The sequence below is a fragment of the Equus asinus genome, chromosome 30, assembly GCF_041296235.1.
Source record: "Equus asinus isolate D_3611 breed Donkey chromosome 30, EquAss-T2T_v2, whole genome shotgun sequence".
NCBI lineage: Eukaryota > Metazoa > Chordata > Mammalia > Perissodactyla > Equidae > Equus > Equus asinus.
Genome location: NC_091819.1, coordinates 13538497 through 13560826, shown reverse-complemented (window position 1 = coordinate 13560826; position 22330 = coordinate 13538497). Strand labels below are relative to the sequence as shown.

At 40.2% G+C, this 22330-nt stretch overlaps 1 protein-coding gene across 1 annotated transcript in view; it reads left to right on the top strand.

The window, feature by feature from the left end:
* USH2A (usherin) overlaps window positions 1–22330 on the top strand; it is a 743449-nt gene that overhangs the window by 702539 nt on the left and 18580 nt on the right. The window contains exons 65-67 of the mRNA XM_070501449.1: window positions 13412–13621; window positions 15486–15724; window positions 16481–16689. Of these exons, the coding sequence (XP_070357550.1) occupies window positions 13412–13621; window positions 15486–15724; window positions 16481–16689 (658 nt within the window). The remainder of the gene's footprint in view (window positions 1–13411; window positions 13622–15485; window positions 15725–16480; window positions 16690–22330) is intronic.

Sequence of the window (22330 nt, the reverse complement as noted above, 5' to 3'; positions counted from 1 at the left end):
TTTTGCTTCTCTTGATCAGCTTTCGTAATCTATAATTTGTAAGACCTGATGGAGTGAATTCTGATCCTAAGCAATTTGATTTTCTGATAGTATTTATCTTTCAGTTGCATCAAAGCAAGTGAGTATATAAGAGATCAGCTTCAGACAATACATTGTTATGCGGTTATCCACCCCTGAAATGGACATACGGAAATATCAGTAGTGGTGTTTCTTATTGAAACATATTTATTTACTAATAAATGTATTTAATAAATTATAAATATATTATAAAATATAAATGTAAATAAATAATAAACCTAATGTATTTAGTTTATTACGTATAAGAGCCCATTTAGGTCCTTAAGAAAATCTACACCATGGACAAGGCGTCATGACCATTTCACTACAAAGGATAGAAAGCCAACTTTAGTTTAAACAGAAGGGAATAGTTTCTGCTCACCTGTTTGGGGAGAGGACTGAAGAAATTCCTTGAAACCAAGGAAAAGATGCAAACCCCAGGTCTCTCAAGGAGCCTGGGATCCAGGACTCAATGCCATTGGATTTGTTCTCTCACCTTCCTTCATCCCAGATTGTCTCTATTTGGCTTCCTTTCATACCAGACTCTCTCCAGGGATCAGAGAAAATCACTGCAGGCGCTGCCTGATTCAAACCTTCTCCGCGCCTTGGTTTCCCTGTTTTAGAATGTGGATAGGAGCAGCCTTGAACCCATAGGCTGGCTTTGGAATTTAATGAGTTGATGTGTGAATGTGCTTAGGGCAGTGCCTCATACACATAGACTCTATCAACCAGTACAAATAACAATAGCTATTATTATGACCAAGAGAATAGAGGATGGTGATTGAATAGACCTGGTCACAGGGCCCCCCTCCTAAGGTCAGGGCTTCCTGGGGATGTGAGAAACGCTTTCAGCCAGAAACAAGAGCTGTCTCAGCGCACTACACACACCAACCATGCTCCCGTGAAATAGTTCTGATACTTATGCTCTTTCCTGTTAGATGCTCGCAGCCATCCTTTTTCCAGATGAAGAAACTGAGTGAAAATCACACAGCATAGGCAAGATACTTAATTTCTCACTTTTCTCATTAAAAAACAGTATGTTTGAGAACCAAGACATCTTGTGTGTCTGGCAGGCTGCCTGCTACATACTAGGTCCACCTCCCCACTCTACCGTCAGCCCGCACTAAAGAAAAGGAGTTAGTGTCTTCCAAGAGGGAAAAGAGCCAGGTTAGGAGAATCTTAGGTCTCTATCAGTGAGTCATTAATAAAACGTTAGAGTTTAAACATCTGCCACCAAGAGCACAATTGGCTGTGAAGGTGTGCTGCCCTTCAGTGAGGCGGGTCAACCATCCTTGCCCTTGCCGCTTCTCAGGAAAAGAACAACGCCCACATCCCCATGACTAAGATTCCTTCCAACGCTGGTAGTCTGATTCTACATTTCCATGACTAGCTACTTGCTTCAAATTGCTCATTTTCTGTGCCTATCACCCTTACTCCATCCTTTTCCTAAGCATTTTTTATATCGCGTTTAGGGAAAACTTACTGAGCATGTTTTCTGTTTGGTTTTGGACTTACATTTAATTAGGTATTAATCTCACTAACGTATTTCTGACCAACATGGAGGCTTTTGTTTGGTTAGTTTCTCCCACAAGAACTAAGCTGCTCCCGCCCCCAACTCCCACAGCTCAAGGTTTTAAATGATTTATTGATATTGTCTGACTCAAGCAGGGCATTGGTTCTAAAACTTTAGAAACGGAGTGCCATCTTCTTAGACTGAAGGCCATCAGGACATTTCCATGAATAGAAATCTGCAAAAAAGAATTAAAGACCAGCTTCACCCATGAACAATTTATGCAAAAAGCATAGTTTCTGCATTTATGCAAAAATTTCTCAGCAAGCGCCCTGGCCGCATTGTCACCAGGCACCACAAAAGCCCATGGTGGTCAGAAGATGCAGTGTCTGTCCCTCCCTTCATACCTTGGCCCTGCAAAGCCTTCTGGAACCTCAAAACAATCAGGGGAAGGGCAGAATCTGCCAGGACCCTGACGCTAAAGCTAATGTTCACCGCAGCCCTGGGAGAGGGCAGAGAAATACGCATGGAGTTGAGTCATTAAAAATAAAGCTATAGTTCTCGCACTCTCGCAGAAACAAAATCTGAATTCTGCCACTGGGCCAGGGACCATGTCTTTTTGTTGCCATCAGGCCTTGCATTCCTACTGAAGATCATTTCTATCCATGTGCGTGAGCGCACACTCAGGAGCAAGCTCTAATTCACCTATGCGCACATCCTTGTTCTTTTTCTGTCGCTCACGGCATCCCTTAGGACTCTATTCTTAAGCTCCCATTGTTGGCAGTCTTCATGTTGCCTTTAAGACAAAGTTATTCATCTGAAGCTGGGTTGGTTCTCACCCTCATGCTGATGCAACTCAGATTTATATTCCACTTAAGCCAATATTGATCCTCCTGTCTCTGTGTTGGAAGCATGTTTGCTGGACGTGAAATGTTAAACGCAACCAAACTTTCTCCAACTGAGTGTAGAAAATGTGTAATTCCACCCTTCCCTCACGGCTCTTCACAACTGGCTCCTGTCCAGTGAGATGGACCATGAAAAGAAAGCCTCCCCAAAGTCACCTGAAACTTAGGTCCTGTGAAAGTATTAAAAAAAAAAAGAGGGTGAGACATGTTTACTTATTTCTGTTTGTCCTATAAGTTGAGTATTTAATAATTTGTCGTTATTAAGCGCCCATCAAGCTCAAAGTGCCTAGTTCCTAGGGTTGGGGTAGGAGGCTAACCATGAATTCTACCCTTCAGGGGCTTAAGGTTTAGTTGATAAGACAGAGAGGTACACCCATGAACAGTGTATCCGTACAAATCCATGGATGGTAGTATAAGCCATGGAGAGAGATATTTGCTGGATCTGAGTGACGGCTCAGCAGACGCAGCGAGAAACAGAGAAGGCATTATTTTCAGGAACAGCACGATTCCACGCCAAACTCTCCTGGCCACTCTCATTCCCCTCTCTGGCCAGATGGGCTTGAGGACCAAAGGGATTCTCTGATATTAAAGACTAAAATCAATGCATAGGGACATGAGGGGGCGCTGTTTCTCTCTTTCTTCAGTCTCACAAAAAAAGGCACTTCCATATCTCTCCATCACTAAGATCAAATGCCTCTCTCAGCCTGCCCACTGTCATTAGGACCTATGTAAGGTTCGAAATGTGCCCCTCTGTATCAATCAGGATCTCAGCAGGAAACAGATGGCAACCTCGAAAGGGCATTTGAAGAGAATTTAATGAAAAGACTACGTATGAGGTGTGGGCAGGATTAAGAGAATCAACAAGGAATGTTAAAGGACACAGGACCTAGCAATAGCCAGAAGCTATTACCCTTTAGGCCTAAAGGACAAGGGGAAGATGTTTCTGGAATTCAGCAAGTGCTGTAGCCAGCGGAAAGACGCTGCCCTACGGAAGCCGTGGCCATAGAGAAGGGATGCAGCCTTGCCAAACTGGGGTGCCAGAGAGAGGGAGCAGGAGAAATCAAAACACCAAACTCTCTCCTTCCTTTGTGAGACAGCTGCAGAGTCAGCCTTATAGGGTACAGAGAAGGTCAGAGAATGGATCTGGAGACAAACGGAGGATGCCCCGCACATCCCCCATACCTCAGATTGGCACTTCTTCTCACCTAATTTGTGACAAGGCCTTCCCCAGTGGAATCCTTTCTGGGCTAGGGGATCATCTGGCAAGCTTTGCATGCCACTCTATGATTATCGATAAAACACTAAGTAAATCTGAAGGTTTAGGGAGGATTGCACTTAAGTACTTGGACTAATGGTATATTTCCATTAAATTCTAAATAAATGTCTTGGGCTATAGGAAGCAATCAAATCTACAGGTGGAAATGAAAACGTTAACATATTTAAGTAAATCAGATGCTTTCAATTGTAATCTTTAAGAAAATGGTTGAGACTTTCTCTTGTAAATTGACTTATCTATCTGCTGATGGATCCGATCATTACTAAGATGCCTATAAGCATCTAGAAAGCTGTACGGTCCTCTCCTTAATGTCTACAGGCATATTTGTAATAGAAATTGGATATAAAATTCTTTTCTCTGAAGAATCCATTGTTTTCTTTTGCTCATACTTTGGGATGCTTTTGAGAAACTTTAATTAATAATAAGGCAAAGTAGAAAATGCCATCCAGTCCATAAATTTGGATGTAGGAGTAACATATCTGAGAAGCCAGGCTTTCACTTATTCTAATCCTCAAAGTTTAGAGTCGGGACGTACCTGGAAGAGAGAGAGAGAGAGATGTGGGCTAAATTCAGAATGCTGTGAAGGGTTTTCTAAAGTATCATTGATCCATAGCAGCTAAATGGAACCCAGGAGTGAGTTACAGAATTGCTGTCTAGTCCCACTTTCTCTTCCAAACGGTGAAGTTACTCTGCCGTGATTTTTCACACAAATCCTATAATAAGAACCACTATTATTTATTTAGTGCTTGCTATATGCTAAAGACTATGTTAAAAGCTTTCTATGTATTCATTCATAATAACCTTTTGAGACGTGTTATTAACTAATAATAATGCACTTAGAATGAGGCATTGAGAGATTAATTAACACACTTGAGGATACAGTTGGCAGGTGGAAGAACTCAAATTTGAGCCTTCAGATTCAGCTTCTAAAGACTGTGTTCTTAAATTCTCCCCCACAGTTGCTCCAATCGCATTTGTATACAGCTCTGAGGCTTTGAAAATCTTGATAGAATACTTAGAAATGTGCTTGTCTGCCACTCCATTCCTCAGAAATTTGTAGAAACATTATTACACATGAATCTCGGGATGGTCCTGTAAGGTAGGTATTATTACTCCTTTTGTACAATCCGGAAGCTGAATGACTTGGTGAGTTACTCAGTAAAAACATGGCAGAGTCCCAACTCGGGGGTCCAGACTTTCTGACCCCAAGGCCAGCAATCTCTCTCCTGAATCACAGCCTCTTCAAGTCACCCCCATCAAGAGCATGAAGTCCTGACCCTGCTGAGATAAACTGGTTCAGATTGTAATCTGGGTTGCATGATTTACTCACTCTATATTCTCAGCAAGCAATTCAAATTCTCTAATCCTCAGTTTTCTTACGTGTCAAATTGGGATGAACAGATCTATCTTGGTAGGGTTGCTGTGAACTTATTAAATAAGCTAATTTAAAGGCCAGGACACTGTTACATATAAAATTAAAATTTAGGCTATAATACATAGAAATTATTCAATATCCAGTTATCCTTATAAAAAGTAAATCAGATAAAATCTCTCCCTACTGGGAACCCCTCCTTGGCTTCCCATAAAATCCAAACTCCTCTCTGGTTCAGTGAGGCCCTTCATGATCTGACTTTTGTCTACCTCTGTCCTCATCTCACGGCTCTTAGGCCCTTCCTCTCTAACCTTGCACCAGCCTTCTTGAGAATTCAGCCTCAGGGCATTTGCACTTGCTCTGCCTTTGCGCAGAATGTTCTTTCCCCAGATCTTCCCCCAGATGGTGGCCCCCTTCTTGCCGTTAGCATCTTGGCTTGATGAGCACCACCTGAGAGCACCTCCTGGCCAACTCAACCGTTCTCTACTATATTGCTATCTACTATATAGTTTATATACAATAAGTTGTTTCTTTTCTAGCACATATCCTTACCTATTTGTTCTGCATTTGTTTCTTGAATGCCTATCCCCACCAGGATGTTAACTCCAGCCTTGTTCACCGTTGGATCCTCAGCTCACAGAACAGTGTCTGACACATAGAAATGGCTCTATCAATATCTGTTGAATTACTGGATCATAAATAATCTCACCTAGTCCGCTATACTGTCATTCCTATAAATATTCATCACAATTGGTGATTGTGATCTTCACTTACTCTAGCAACTTATTGTGGAGAAAGAATATGTTTTCAATGTTATATTGGTAGGGTATAGTTACTACTTTAGTTTACATAATGGAATTTCACTACATTGACACGTGTTTCGAGCAGTGTGGAAAGTATGTGAGTACTTTTTCACCTCTGTATAACACGCAATGTTCTTTAAAGCATGATAAGTGGCAGCAAGGACAGATGCCATGATGTCTGTGGTAATTTCCACCATCCCACTTTGAGGCTATTTTCCAAAGAAACAGCTGATCCCTACGGGGCTCTGTGACAATCCCAGGGCAGGATCTCAAACACTTAGAGGATGTGCCCAGCCTTCCTTCAATAGCTTCATATACAAAAAGATGAAGAGTTTGGGCTTTTCCATCACACACTTGTATTAGAAGGCCAGCCCTGCCACTCACCAAGTTGCATGAACTTCTCTGTGCCTCCATTTCTTCATGTGTCAACTGGTATGATAATAATCATACCAGCCTCAGAGGATTGGTGGAGGATGAAATAAATTAGTTATCTAATACACTTATAAAAGTGTAAGTGCTGGGGACCAGCCCGGTGACATAGTGGTTAAGTTCACATGCTCTGCTTCGGTAGCCCAGGGTTCACAAGTTTGAATCCTGGGTGGAGACCTAGCACCCCTCATCAAGCCATGCTGTGGCAGCATCCCACATAAAATAGAGGAAGATGGGCACAGATGTTAGCTCAGCGACAATCTTCCTCACAAAAAAAATAAATAAATTTTTTTTTAAAGTGTAAGTGCTCAATAAACCCATTGAACTGCTTTTACTTATCCTCCATGAGAGCTGAACAAGACTGGATTTCTGTTTTCCCTCGGGGAGAGCAGATATAAGCAATAAACAGTAGCTTGTGCTAAATTCCAAATTTTCATTATGATTTCTAAAATCAAATTGAAGCTAATTTCAGTCTTTCCCACTAATTTCGAAGCCGATTTTCCCTTCCTCATATTTTAGAAGAGAGCCGTATTCATATTTATTGAGTGACTTCAACAAGCAAGACAAGGTGCTAGGCAGTGGGGACAGAAGACACCCTTTCTAGCAAGGAAAATGTCTTTTAATTTCTTTAGTTGCTTCGCATCTCTGAAAAACTGCCAGTAGAAAGGATGACAAGGTCCTGCTGTAGCCATCTTCCCCAGGGTCCCAGCATTCAATTAAAATCACGTTCCATCTTACTTGATCCAAAGTGTTTGGGATGAAAGAAACCTGGAATGCAGGGACTATATCTGCACAAGTATAGCTCTCATGTACCCAGCAAAGTACCATGCAAACAGAGATGCTGAGCAAAATCCATTTGATGGTGAAAGAAAATCAGAAAGGTAGATAGCTAAACAGATAGCTACCGAGAGCTTTTGAGCAAGCTGTTACTTTATGACTATAGCCCACAGGACTGCTCATGAAAGAAAATAATCTTGTTATCACGTAATTTCAGATTTATTGCGTTCTCTCTTTAGCCATGAGTGTCTCTGACCACAAATCTGGCAAAGCCCATTTTGGCATCTTGGTATTCGAACCTATTCAAAACCCACAACAAGCTATCCTTTAAAAAGGCATTAGCACTAGGGCCATGGGAAAATGTAGTCCAAGGTTGTAGATGAATTGATATGATTTCCTTGATTGTATCTTTTTATTTATGAGGCATAATTTATGAGCGCTGGCGAGCAAACTGCAATGAGTGATGAGGAGCTACGGCTGAAGTCATAAATCAGGAGCAGAGAAAGAAGTGGGGATTTTGATCGAATCTATTGAATTAGCTGTTGGCCTCAACCAATACAAGTATTGGAAAGACCTGTTTAATATCTGTTCATCTCCCTCCTGGGGATATGATAACAATCTCATTACATGCCCCCAGGAAACAAATAATTTAATTGTTTGCCTGTTAACATGCAACCTGTTTACTATACTTATTAATTACAGGCATGTCTGTTCATGTTGGATTTTTGTTTATTTCTGATGCAGATTGTCGCGAAAATATATTCACATTCTCCCTAGGGGCTGTGTGATATGAACACGTCCTTAGTGGTGTTGAAAGGTTTTTGTTTTATCAAAAATTGTCATTATTCCATAAGGAAGCATGCTATAGAAGGTCAGAGAAGTTGCAGAGAACTAAAAAATTCCTCCATGTTTTAATCCTCTGAGAGGAACAGTTTAATACAACGCTTAGAATAAGCAGCCTGGAAAAAAGAAGAAAATCTCAAATTTCTCCAAGGGTGAGGACAGTCACCGGCACTTACATTAGGAGTCAACAGATTAGAGGTTTTTTGTGAAAGATCACTGGCTGAACTTGGTTAGTTCTGTATTCCATTTTTACACGGAAAATGATAGCGAATACAAGACCAGATAGACATCAGCTGGATGCTGATGGTACCGAAAGCGTCACTAAATTATGTTCCCGTGGCTTTAACAAGACTTGTAGCGTTCCCTCAGCCAAAAGAATCATAACGTATTTTTACAATTAAGGAGATTTTTTGTGATATGATAAAGGAAAGACACAGCAGGCAATCCCTGGAAATTCACAATGAGCTTCTCTTTGCACTAAGACTATACTTGGAAAGTATCAGTCCTAAGAAATGTTATTTCAGAAAGCTGTGAGGCATGGAGAGAGACAAAGCATTAAAATGAAAACCACTTTACAGTTAAAATGTAGAAATTGTGCTAAAGGACCAGCGCAGAAACATAAGCGCCCAGCGGCCACCACTGGGGGAATTTCTGATCCATCCTCCCTTCCCTCATCCTCTGCAAAGTCATGATTCCTTCTCTTGCTCTTTTACGAAAATTATCACAAATGCTTCTGTCCACAAATTCTTGCTTTCCTTCTGGAATAAAATTAGAAGGAGAGATGTTGGGTTGAGAGAAATTGGGAGCACTAAGAATAATATGCATCCAGGCTGTAAGGGAAAAATAGACCCAAGAAGTTCCAGCAATATCAGTGTTTCAAGAAATTTGCGCCTGGAGTGAAAACTAGATGGCAAATGGTTGTTCTACATAAGCTAGTGAACTCTGGTTCTGTTTGGAACTGTGGCCACTGTCACAAACTCTGTGGTGATTATTTTAATTGTACCATATTGAAACAGGAACATGCTTTGTGCTTATTTGAATGAATGAAGTACCACTTTAACTGGACAGCACATGAATAGAAATGGAAAAACATATAGTGCCTAGATTTCTGTGCCTGGTTCTATGGAAAATAGCCCTCTGTTTTTCTCAAACAACACTGGACACAAGAATCACTTGGAAATATGTTACAGAGGTACGTTCCAAGGTCCTTTCACTAGAAATTCTGATATAGGTACCCAAAATAATTTTGATGATCACAGCCAAGGAACGTATTTTGACAAAGACTCCTCTGAAGGAAGATTTCTAAGAGGCAATTTTCCATAGAGAAGGAACAATTAAACTCATTGTTTCCACAGCAATGAGATTTGGGCAGCTTGGTGACAGATATTGACAGTTTATGTCGTTAAAAATGTTTAAGGCAAAATACAGTAATTAGTCCTGGGGGGGAGGGTAAATAAAATAACAATTTCATTTTTTTAATGGACAATAGCACAAAGATGGTAATAGTCACCAGATTAAAAAAATTACACGTGAAAACAAAAATATAAACAGATACATGAATCTACTATTTCACTAGTCAATTACAGAATTTGCAGTTAGATAATTTTAGTTGTTGTGTATTTATTCAAATAGTTAATCTGTGTTTTCTGGACATCTTCTTACATTGTAACTCTTTTTGTGTTTACAACCAAAACCTTCGAGAAGGAAGGGTCTCAGCTTGGCCAGTCCTAACCTGTTCTCATTTTTAACAGCTCTCCATTGGAAGTTCCTAACTCTACATTACGATTGTGTTTGTGTGTGTGTATGCTCGCGAGCATAGGCGTGCATACACGCATATGAACAAGCGTTCATTAAATCCAAATAATAAGTTACTTTAGGGGGAACTTTAATCATCTTTGATTTTTTTTGTTATAAAAGAATAAGTGTGTTTAGCTGGATGCTGTAGGTATGAGGGTATTCTGAATAAATCAAAGATGATTTATTTACTTTTTTTCTCTTGGCCATGGAATTCATAAGCCTTTCTTTTATTTTTGACCCCTATAAAGTCCCTTCTTTTCTGTGAGCAGTTCACACTCTGTTATGTACCCAATGATCATGTGAAGAAATCTTGGGATACAAAAGAGATGGATTGTCTTATCAGTTAGGTAAAAGGTAGGTAGATAAGTAGTAAATAGATAGACAGATAGATAGGTAGACGATAGATAGAAAGAATAGAGAGAGATAGATACAGTAGGCAATTCTATGTCTGGTCTCAACATATTTCATTTCCTGATTTTTATATTGATTCCTTAAAATTAAAAAATCAGGACATATTGCTCAAATTTTCCCAAGCAATATCTCTATTTCTTCTTTCTCCACCCTGTAAAGATGGATCCAAATCTTGGGGCAACTGTTTCTCAGTAGAAATCATAAGCATAGTCTGTTAGTATTTTTATGCTGACTCCATTCCTTTATCTCTTGTTTAGCTGGGCGATTTTTGGGTAAAGAACGTTTTTACCTCAACAGAGAGAGAGAGATGGAGAGAAAGAGAGAGAATATCATTGACAGTCATTTTTAACTTTTCTTCAGATGGATTGGTATAATAGAAACACTGCCTTGTGGTACAAGTTTTGTGAAATTCATAATGCTTCATTATCTCCGTCAGCTTTCTCTTCATTGCAACTGCTTTCATTTTCCGAGTAGTCATGTAAATAGGCTGATCCTGTTTTGCATAAGCATGTTGATTTATATGAATGCTATTTTGATCTCAAATTGATTGAATACTAAAAAGAAAGACTAGGGAAAAGAACACCGTTTTATGAAGGTCTGCTGTCAAAGACAAAAGATACTAGATCCTACATATATTCTCAGTGAGTGATGGGGGAATTTTCTATGTCTTAGTTTTTAGAAAAGAATATTTCTAAAGAAATACAGCAAAACACTCTAATATTGAGACTCAAATGTTTTAAAATACCATGGGTTAAATTGCATTTCGAAGATAGAATTCCACCCAGTCAAAGCTCATGTTATACAGGAAGGTATGAGGGTCAGCCCGACCTGCCAACACCAGCATTAGAAAGCCTTATAGTATTTGGTGCTCAGTAATTAATCGGCAACTTGGTGAATTTTGATTTTATGACACCTCGCTGCACTTTCCTCCTTGTTTTCTTCCCCATCCATCATGTCCTCCACTAAAATTCTATACGCCCCGAAATCACCAACCATAGCCCTACTCTTGGCAAAGAAGTGGATATCAATATGTGCACCTTATTTCGCATCCCTTTTCCAAGAATATTTTCTTTTCAGACTTTGTCATTCATTGGGTAATAAAGAATGTTCCCCCTACGCCCCAGAAAGATATGTGCAGTAAAGAAGGTTAGTGTGGAGCAGCCTGAGGTGCCAGGGACCCTTTCTCATCAGCCCTGAAATCTGACTGCTCATCAGTAACCTATACCTACCCTCCCTATTGTAAGCCCGGCCTTGGCCATGTCAGAGGGCAGGGTAGGAGATGCCGCAGTTCTGTTCTGACCTGGACTCTAGCTTCCCTGAAGCCTGGCTCTCCTGGGCTGCCACTAAGACAGTTTCCTCCTCCTTACTTCCTTGTGCCTGTCCCAATAAACCTCCATCACCTGAGACAGCCTGGGCCTGTCTATCCATCCTTGCCTTTACCTAATCCAGAATTGCAGGTCTGTGTCTATAGACAAGCCATTTAATTTTCATGATCCCGAGTATCTTATTGACTTGTATGAATGACAAACAGTTTATCGTATGTATGGATGTGTACAGATTATGCAGTAAAGCACAGTCTGTTGAAAAGAGCAATAAAAGAGTTTATTGGAGAACAGAGCACAGAGCGCTAGTTTCAGCTCTTGTAGCTTCTGTCATCTTGAACAAGCGAGTGACGTTTTTGGAGCCTCAGTTTCCTCACCTGTAAAAGGGGCTGATGATACATTCTCCAGCCACCTTACAAGGTTGTGTCATGAGGACTAAGTCAGCTAAGATGTTATAGTGCTTTGCCAAGTACAGTTTATACAAATGTGAGGGATGATTGTGTAAATGGTGAGAGAATGTATCAGAGTTCTAAACAAGCAGGTTCTCCTCTCTAAGTCGGTTAGTTGTCTCTTAAACGTGGGACTTCTGGCAATCCTATCAGCAAGGAGCTGGAGATTTGCTTTTGACAGCAACTTAAGAGTGATTCAACATCAGAAATTTTACTTTTACAAAGAAATCTGCCCAAAAGATGCGTGGAAACACTGATAAGAGTTGGCCTAACTATTAAAAATCTATTTATTTCTTCTCTTGAAGATATTACTGATGCAAAAGCAAAACAAACAAAAACGGAACAAAACTCTCACTGCAAAGTATTCTCCTACAGTTTTTTTCCTAAATATCTCATATTTTGAACGCTATGCATGCTTTTTCACATTGCACGCCTAGAACATGTGTACTATCAAATCACACAAGTTTTCTTGACTTGTCTTTAAAAGTTCAAAAAAGGAGCTGTTCCGGTGGCATAGTGGTTAAGTTCACATGCTCCACTTCAGCAGCCAGGAGTTTGCAGGTTCAAATCCCGGGCACGAACTTAACACCCTTCATCAAGCCACACTGTGATGGTGTCCCACATAAAATAAAGGAAGATGGGCATAGATGTTAGCTCAGGGCCAATCTTCCTTAGAAAAAAAATAAATACAGTTCAGAACAAATTTATACATAAATATATAAACAAATATAGATATAAATATAGCAGAAGACACCAAATAGGAAATAATTTCCCAAAGTTAGACTTCACACACGAGAGCTTACTAAGGAATACTCCTACCCCTAAACATTCAGACAGTCTTCTTGTATTGCCATTTAGATCTATCATTCTGATTGATCACTGTGTGGTTGGCTATTATTGGCCTAATTTAACCCTATCCACTCACACATCCATCTACTCTGTCTATTGTACCTGACATTCGACAAATTACTTACTCATGCAAATGATGACCCACGGCAACCTTTTAGGATATTCGTGTTTAATTATACAAATGGTTCTTGATAAATAAGATTACACATCCTTCCGTATGTTTATCCCCTCCTTGATGAAAGGAAAATTTAATTTTCATGCAGATTTGGGGGGAACGGCGTTGAAGAATTGCTGAGTTTTATGTAGTCCGCAGATCCATCCAGTTTGCAGAAGCTGACAAAATCACTCCTCACCCCGCACAGAGACAAGCACTTTTTCTTTAGTCTGAAATCAGCCTGCTGCATTCCAAAATCAGGGTTCCTCCTTGGCCCCCTCTGTGTGCACTTGGTCCAATGCACAAATGAAGTAGGACCTGCTTTCCTTTGTGACTGCAAAGTTGCTGGATCAAAGTTTATCTCATTCTGTTGTGGTTAGTTGCTTTGGGTTGCTAACTTTTTTTTCAACCTGAAGTTATCTCACTTTTGACTGGTCTTACTGATTTCTCTTTGGAGGTCTGCGCAGTGAATTCAGCAGGAAAAGCCCCCAGTAGCTGGACACGGTGTAGAACTGGGCCCGCCCCCCCAGAAGGTCTCAGGGCCCCCAGGTTCCACGCGGTCTCTTCCACCCAAGCATTGGTCCACATCAGCGCCCCTCGGAAGCCCAACGGAATCGTCAGTCTCTACAGATTGTTCTCCAACGACACCAGCGGGGTGGAGACAGTGGTGAGCAGCAGAGTACTCTGAACTAAAAGCCCAGGATTGGTTTATTTTTTAAAAATAAACAACGGTGCTTTTTCTTCTCCTTGCTTTTCTTCTCCCTCATCCTTCTTTCTTATCCATCTCTTCTCAGTTGCCGTGTGACGAACTTCGTAGCACAAAGAGACCTCTGAGAAGAAATAGAAAGCGTTAGGAAACATAAGAAATATGTAAATGTTCAGGGAGAGAAGCACTAAACATGGTGTTAGGAACTCCGAAGATGTAAGAAACCTAAGAATTTAGTGAGTTGAATGGAGAACACATGTCAAGCACTTAGTGTAGTAGCGGCATATAGTAAGGGGCTGACAAATGGTCACTGTGAGTGGTATAAATGTTAACGTGAAAATGAACAAAGAGAGCAAAGAAGATCCTCGGAATCCCCATCATGGCATGTACAAATCTCTAATAACACAGAAAACTCAGTCTTTCTTTTGATGACTTCTAGAAAGTTCTAGCCCTTTGGAAGAGACAGCAGAACAGCTCCATCAGCACGGCTCTAGCTTCACTGTTAGTGTAATAACACGTTTGGGGCACATCAGGGAGACAGGATGGACTGTATAAATGTATAGGGAAATCATCTTTCACATAGTGTTTTAGCCAAGCCATTGGCTGGAAGGGACGCTAATCCCTATTTAAATGAAGAGGCAAAGAGCCAATGGGATGAAGTCTCTTTTCTCTTAGCACAGCTTGCGTCACGCCCACATTCCTCAGGAATAAGTACAGATGATGACAGTTTGTTCACCCAAACCTCACAGAGAAATTGTGCAGATCCCACTATTAAATTATAAATTATTTAGCCTGATTGAGGGAACAATTTGGGTGAATGTGGAGAAATCCTCTGAGGCTAGAGTGCCAGGTATTGAAAGACAATTTCAAAAGATAACTTGCATACAAAGTCTCCTATTGAATGTTAAAGGAGTATTAGCATATTTTCTACAGGGCTTCGTATTCAATAAATATAGATGATGTAAATACAATCAACCCTTGATTATCCATGCTTATAAAATGATAATATTAATAAATGAAAATAATTTATATTTCCAATGCATTGTATGCATTTTTTAAAATAACCGATAGCTCTTCTTAATTATATGTTGTTTATGTCAGTGTGAAAATTAGTTTCCAGTCTCTGAACTCTTGCGTTCCAAAGATCCCTTAATAAAACCACGAGATCAAAACTTTGCTCCAAATAAACCTAAAAGTTTATAGTGCAACAAAAATGAGTGAGAGAAAGACTATGATATTTTGTATCAACCAGCATCCTCAGAGAAAGAGATGGACTTTCAAGATCTTAAATACATATAAATGTACAAAATATACAAATACATGAGATATTTATTTCAAACTCTTAAATACCCAACTCTAACATGGATTTGAAGGGCTTTTCTGATTCAAAAATGACATGCAAGTAACAATGGTAGAAAATGGACTTTAGTGAATGTTGACTGGAAATTTAATTCAAATACAGATTTTGGTTTTTGAAAGACACTGGTGTGAGGGTCATGGAATTTGATCAATATTTTGTGTGTTTTGTGTCATTTTCTAGTATCTTTCTATGGTAATCGGTCATGGATTATATTATGCCTTGTGACTTCTATCTTGTTATCTCAAACTTCTTTCTGATGGTTATATCATTACATATTTCACGTGTGTGAGTCATGACTCTCCAGTGGATTGGAAATTCCTTGAGGGTCAAGACTATCCTGAATGCCTTGGGGCACCTCCCAGAGCACCTGGCTCTATTCATGTGAGGTGGGATGCATGACAAACGTTTATCAGTTGTCTGTTACTTGTGACATTGTCCCATCTCGTCTTCTCTCCCCTCCTACAGCTGTCTGAAGGCATGGCCACCCAGCAGACGCTTCACGGCCTGCAGCCCTTCACCACGTACTCCATTGGGATAGAGGCTTGCACCTGCTTCAACTGTTGCAGCAAAGGGCCCATGGCGGAGCTGAGAACTCATCCCGCGCCCCCCTCGGGACTGTCCTCTCCCCGGATCCAGACCCTGGCCTCCAGGACAGCCTCCTTCCAGTGGAGTCCCCCTCTGTTCCCCAATGGTGTCATTCAAAGGTAGTGGGACAGCCAGAAGGACAAAGAAACCAAAATAAGCCATGCATACAGACATACAGCTACCCAGCATGCCCCAAGGAAGACTTGTATATTGAACAGATACCTGTAGCAAAATAGACGAGTAAATTGATTTGCGTGGTAACGTTCCCTGCAAAGTGTTTAAATCATAAAATCAAGTAATGATAGAATAGTGAACAACAAAATTGTTTTTAAATCAGAAAGTCGATGCAATGTGTTTGCATTCGTTGAGAGAATACATCCCTCCTCATGGGTCCCTGGAATCATTCATTCTATAGGCCTCAGCTGGAACATGAGAAACTTCTGTAGTCAAATAGAACCCCCTTGAAATTCAAAATGTTGTAATGAACCACTGTTTGAAAGAACAAAGAAGTCATTTCACGCAAAATAATCTGGAGGGGAAAAGATTGTTTTTATTTTCAACAGAAGGGAACAATTTTATCGCTCTCCCCTAAAAAGAGAGAAATGTCTTATCTCTACCAACAAGGATTACCAGTTGCTGGGTGGACGGCAACATGTGTATATGTGTGACTTCTCATCATTTCTCTGGTTACATCGGCTGCTCATTTCCAACAGCGTTAAACAAAGTGTTTCTGAGAGCAGTTCCTTGCAAATGGAAATTTTAAAGAGCTTGTAGTTCAATGAAAACTAAATGTCTCATCACAGTAAATGACCAGGTTTAAAAGAGTTAAACTAATCCATTGCTTGTTTTCTCTTTACATACCCATTCTCATCTAGCTATGAGCTCCAGCTCCACACGGCTTGTCCTCCTGGTTCAGCTGTACCCTGTACTCCCAGCCAGACTGAGACAAAGTACATGGGACCAGGACAGACAGCCAGCCTTGGGGGTCTCCAGCCTTACACCACCTACAAGCTGAGAGTGGTGGCCCACAACGAGGTGGGCAGCACAGCTTCCGAATGGATCAGCTTCACCACCCAAAAAGAACGTGAGTAGAAGTGGCTGCCTCCATAGGCCAGAGAAGTTGGGAGGGCAGCCGGGAGAGGCATGTCATGAAAATAGGGAAAACCAGTTTTTCAAAAGGATTGAGTGAGTATTCAATTACAGTCAATGCTACTGAGACATCAATGAAGACGACTGCTGGAAAAAAATGCCTATTAGGTGAATTTAGGAAGATTTTTGTGTAGCAATAGGGCAAAAACCAATTCAGAGGGAGTTAATGCACAGGCAGGATGAAAAAGAGACAAATACTAGAGATGAGTTTTTAAAGAAATTTTCCACTCCTTTTCTTTTCAAATTGCATAGCACAAATTTCTAGGATTTCCAGCAAGTGTTGAGACAGGGCACTGTCAAGAAAGCAAAATGGCATTTGAGTGCAAAAAAGGGCAATTAATTAATTGGGGTCTTCTTGCATTTCTATAAAATAACTTCTTTTCTGATTTTACAAGGAATATATTTCTATTGTTTAAGAAGGACAAATACAAAGAGTATTAAGAATAATATAAGTAGGGGCTGGCCCAGTAGCATAGTGGTTAAGTTTGTGCACTCTGCTTTGACAGCCCAGGGTTCGCAGGTTCAGATCCCGGGCACAGACCCAGTACCACTGGTCAAGCCATACTGTGACAGCATCCCACATAAAACAGAGGAAGACCGGCACAGATATTAGCTCAGCAACAATCTTCCTCAAGCAAAAAGAGGAAGATTGGCAGCAGGAGTTAGCTCAGGGCCAATCTTCCTCACACACGCACAAAAAGAATAAAATAAGTACTTATAATCAGAACTAGCTACATAATTTGGGGGCCCCAGGAGAAAATGAAAATATAGGTCCCCTTGTTCAAAAATCATTAAGAATTTCAAGACAATCACAGCAAAACATCAAACTAAGTCCTGGACTCATCTATGTGAGGAGACTTGTGCAACTGCATAGTTCACACACCTGGAAAGCCAGTCCTACTTATAATCCCACCGCTCAGAGGCAATCATATTAATATTCTGGCATAACTCATTCCTTTAATCTCTTTCCTATACATAGGTTTTATTGCATGGCTTAGATCATATTCTAATGAAAATTTCATAGTCTGCTTTTTATATTTGACATTATTTTATTTGCATGTCCTATGGTATTAAAAATTCCTTAGCCATCAAGTTTAATGACTGTATAATATTCCATCATATGGATTGGTTGGGCATTTCAGTTGTTGCTGATATTTTCCATTTATAAACGTGGTGAGAAATTGTTTTGTGAACACATCTTTGTTTGAATGTCTGATTATTTTCTTAAATTCCACAAATGGAATTTACTACATTGAGTATTTAAGGTTTTGAATACTTATTGCAAATTTGCTTTTCGGAAACATATCAGATTATAATTTCATCTTCAGTATTTGGCATTGGCATTTTTAAAAGTAAGAGTTATGGAGGCCAGCTGGTGGCACAGCAGTTAAGTTTGCACGTTCTGCTTCAGCGGCCTGGGGTTCACCAGTTCAGATCCCGGGTGTGGACGTGGCACCACTTGTCAAGCCATGCTGTGGCAGGCATCCCACATATAAAGTGGAGGAAGATGGGCATGGATGTTAGCTCAGGGCCAGTCTTCCTCAGCAAAAAGAGGAGGATTTGTAGCAGATGTTAGCTCAGGGCTAATCTTCCTAAAAAAATTAAAAATACATAAATAAAAAGTAAGAGTTATGCACTCATGAAAGTCCAGCACCTCATGCAAAGATCTTAATGTGTCTGAGTGACAACATGGCAGGATGTTAGCAATGGGTCACGTGTAGAGAGGACTTTCTCAGTCCTGGTACTCTTCAAGCATTTTACAAATAATCCTTACAATAAACCCATGAAGCAAGCACTACTGTTATCCAAATTTACAGATGAGAAAACCAAGGCAGAACTACGGATGGTGCACTACAGTTCCAGTATGTCATTCACACAGACCAGAATCTGAACTGAGGCTCCTGGAGTTATACAATGAGGTGGCCCTGAACGAAGGCCAGAGCTTAAGTCATTTAGCCAGTTTCCACACCTCGAAAGGAGCAGTATTGTTCTAAATTCATGACCACCCAGCTCGGCAGCACCCTCAGTACTACCTCAGTACATACCTTCTCCACCCTCCCCAAACCCCCCACTTCTTCTCACTCTTTCTCCCCGCATGCACACACCATCCTCACTCCTCTCTCCCTATATTCTCAGCAGAACTCCTTGACTTGTAATTCACCCGGAAAAGAGAAGTCGACAATCAGTTATTTGCTTTCTTCTCACCCCAGACAGCCATACCCTGCTGCATTTGCACCATTCCTGTCTGCGACAAGGAAGGGGTGGTCCTTCTATCTGAAGAAACCTGCCTCTTGTGCTTTAAATACCATCCTCTCCACTACTGATCATCCTTTCTCTCTCCTGAATCTTCAGTGTATCCTAGTTATAGCAACAGTTGCTTTTCTCTCTAATGTGAAAGCAAACAAACTCCATTTCTCCTCTAGTTAATGCCCACGCTGCTCCCCACCATGGCAAAACTTTTCTAAAGAGCGGTCTTCAAGTGCTTTGCCCATTTTCCTTCTTCCCACTTACCTTTTCCCCGAACTTCCTCCAAACTAGTTTTCACCTCATCACTGCATGAAAATCTCTTCTAACTTTGCCCTAGACCTCCACAGTGGTAATCCAGAGGACATTTTTCTCCACGAGTCACCTTCATTGACTTCTCCGTAACATTCAACGCAATGGAATCCTAGTTTCTATGACAAGTCTCTCCTGGTTTCCCTCCCGCCTCTTTGGATGCTCAATTTTAGTCAGCTCTGTTGGATGATCATCCACCAACCAAGTTCTTCAAGTCTCGATCCTAAACTTTCTGTCCTCGCCCTTCCATCCTCTCCTCTTCCCTCTTTGGATGAGTTAGCCTACTCCAAGTCTTCACTTCCAAAGGCTGACTCCCAAATGGTCACCTGCTTCCTGAGTCCTCTACTTCGAAATCCAGACCCCCACACCCAGCTTCCTCATCTCCCCTTGGACTTCTCATAACCAGCTTAAATTTCTTTTAACTGGACGGAGCTTGCATCTTTCCCCCTAAATCTGCTCCTCCTTTAGTCCTCATTTTCTCTGTATTGTTTCCAGCACTGGGCATAGGCTCTTAGATACCCAAAATGTGTTGTTTAATGAGTGGGCAAATGCATCCAAAATTTCTCACATTTACTGTTGGCACCACACAATCAGCATTCTTTGTCACCCATGCCGTAATCAAAGCAAAGCGTAATGATTCTTAATAACGTCTACTGTCTAATTTTGTAAGCTCCTTTCCCTTTTTGCCTATTCTTCTTACTGTCCTCCCCTCACAAACCCAAAAGGAACTGTGAGAAACATTTATTCCTGAAATGAAAGTGTAGTACAATGAATTCTGATTGACTAGTATAAAAGGCTGCCGTGCACAAGGAGTGGGACAAAACATAGTCACCATCTTTGAGAAGTAATTACCCTTCACAATAAATCCATAAGCCAATTTTGCTAATTATTCCAGTTTTTTTGTGTGTATTGGCCAGAAGGCCAGGCCAAAATAGCCATGTGAGGTTTGCAGATTATAACCAATTCTCCTTTTAGTCATGAAGCTTAGCTTTTGCCAGATATTTTTTCGTCATGCTGGAAGATCAAAGTGAACAGATTTAAGATTTCTTTCCTTTCTGTTTTTCCTTTACACTGGAGAAGTGGCTGAAAGTTGATGGCTAGTAGATGATAGTGGCACGCCATAATGTAATATTTCCACCATCCATAAACATAAAGTTTGAGTAACACCGAGGGAGAAAGTGTCTCTTAATCCACTTACTGGATCCACAGACATAGAAAAATACAATAAATAACTGACTATTACTTGTGCTACTTTTAACTCATTATACACACTAGAAGAGAGGAAATATAGATTGGAGAATACAAACCAGAAGATACTTTGAAAATGGTATTTACAATTTTACATAAATGTGATCACATATAAACTCAGAAAGGGTCTGGAGGGGCATTACCAACACATCCGTCCCCCTCTGCCTGAATTACATCTTCAGCAGAAGAGCAGAAGAGTTAAACACTAAGATGTAGTGTTTAACAACTGGCCTTCCTGAGAGAATAATGTCCTCATTTGCAGAGCTTGCCAATTTCTGCAGTGTAAATATTACCATCGTGACTGGTTTCATGTTGTCAGTGTGACGGCACTGAACACAGAGTTGGGAAGAGATGGCTAGTGGTGCGCCATTATATAATATTTCCACCATCCAGATACAATAGACATAAAATAACCTCAAGAGCATATCATAATATGTAGTGAAATAATTAAGAAGTTATGAATTTTGAATATGTATTACCTTTATTTTAATATAATTCATTTCAGTTAACATAATTCCATTTTTAATAATGGCTGGGTTTAGTAGCCAACTCACAAAATTCCTGAATGCTTAACAATCAGGAGAAACCAGCTCACCCATGGAGTGTACCCATGAAGTGAATTAGTAAATTGGGCTCCTTTAAAGAAATGTGTGCTGATTATAATGGGACAATGTGGGCTTTGGAGTTAAGAAGAGCTGGGCTCAGATCCTTGATCTCCTACCAGCTCTTTGACCTCTCTGAACCTTAGTCTGCTCTCCTGAAGAATTAGGAACTAGTGAAACTAGTTCTTCGAAGATTGTTTGAGGATTAAATGAGGTAAAGTAGATCAAGTGCGAGAGGCATAGTAGCCATTACCGTTTTCTCAGTCTCCAAATCTGTTATTCCTTGTTATTTTGATGGTTTGATCACTCTTTTTTTTTCTCAGGAAGATCTCCAAATCCTGTAAGCAAATCAAGCTCCTATCTTTCTATTTTCATATTATTTACAAGCCTTTCGTAGTTGTACAGTTAAGATATAGGAGAGAAGTGGAAATCTATTGAATTAAGTGACAGAGGGAAGACACAGACAAATACAACAGTAGACTCCATTGTGATATTAGGCAAAATTTGTTTTGGAAAACAGATATTTAACGAGGGCTTGGGAACAGCCCAGCGGCATAGTGGTTAAGTTCCACTTTGGTGGCCCAGGGTTCGCGAGTTTGGATCCTGGGTGCGGACCTACACACCGCTCATCAAGCCATGCTGAGACAGTGTCCCACAAACAAAATAGAGGAAGATTGGCACAGATGTAAGCTCAGTGACAATCTTTCTCACCAAAAAATAATAAATAAATAAATAAACATAAAAGAGGGCTTGATTCCTCTTGTTTTAGTATTTGCAGAAAAATTTTCTTACGGCTTTATGAAAATATCTTACTTTGAAAGATAAGAATCAAATATATCTTCATAGTTGAATCTTACAATCACAAAAGCACGATTATTCCTTATTTTGTTATATTTCCTAACATCAGCCACAGATGGATTTAATTTTAAAGAAAACAACATAGCCAATTTTTTTCCACTGCTCACTTTTTTCTTTCCTTAAAAGCCAATTTAGGATAAAGATGGATCTTAATGCTGTTACGAATGTATTGATTATTTCAGAGAAAATGAGAGCTCATGGAATAAATCTCTTTTGACTTGACAAGATGATATGGTATTCCTTCATTTGTTTCTATGAAAATTATTCATTTAAAAGATAAGCCTCAGTTAAGGATTGTTTTCCCTTTGTTTT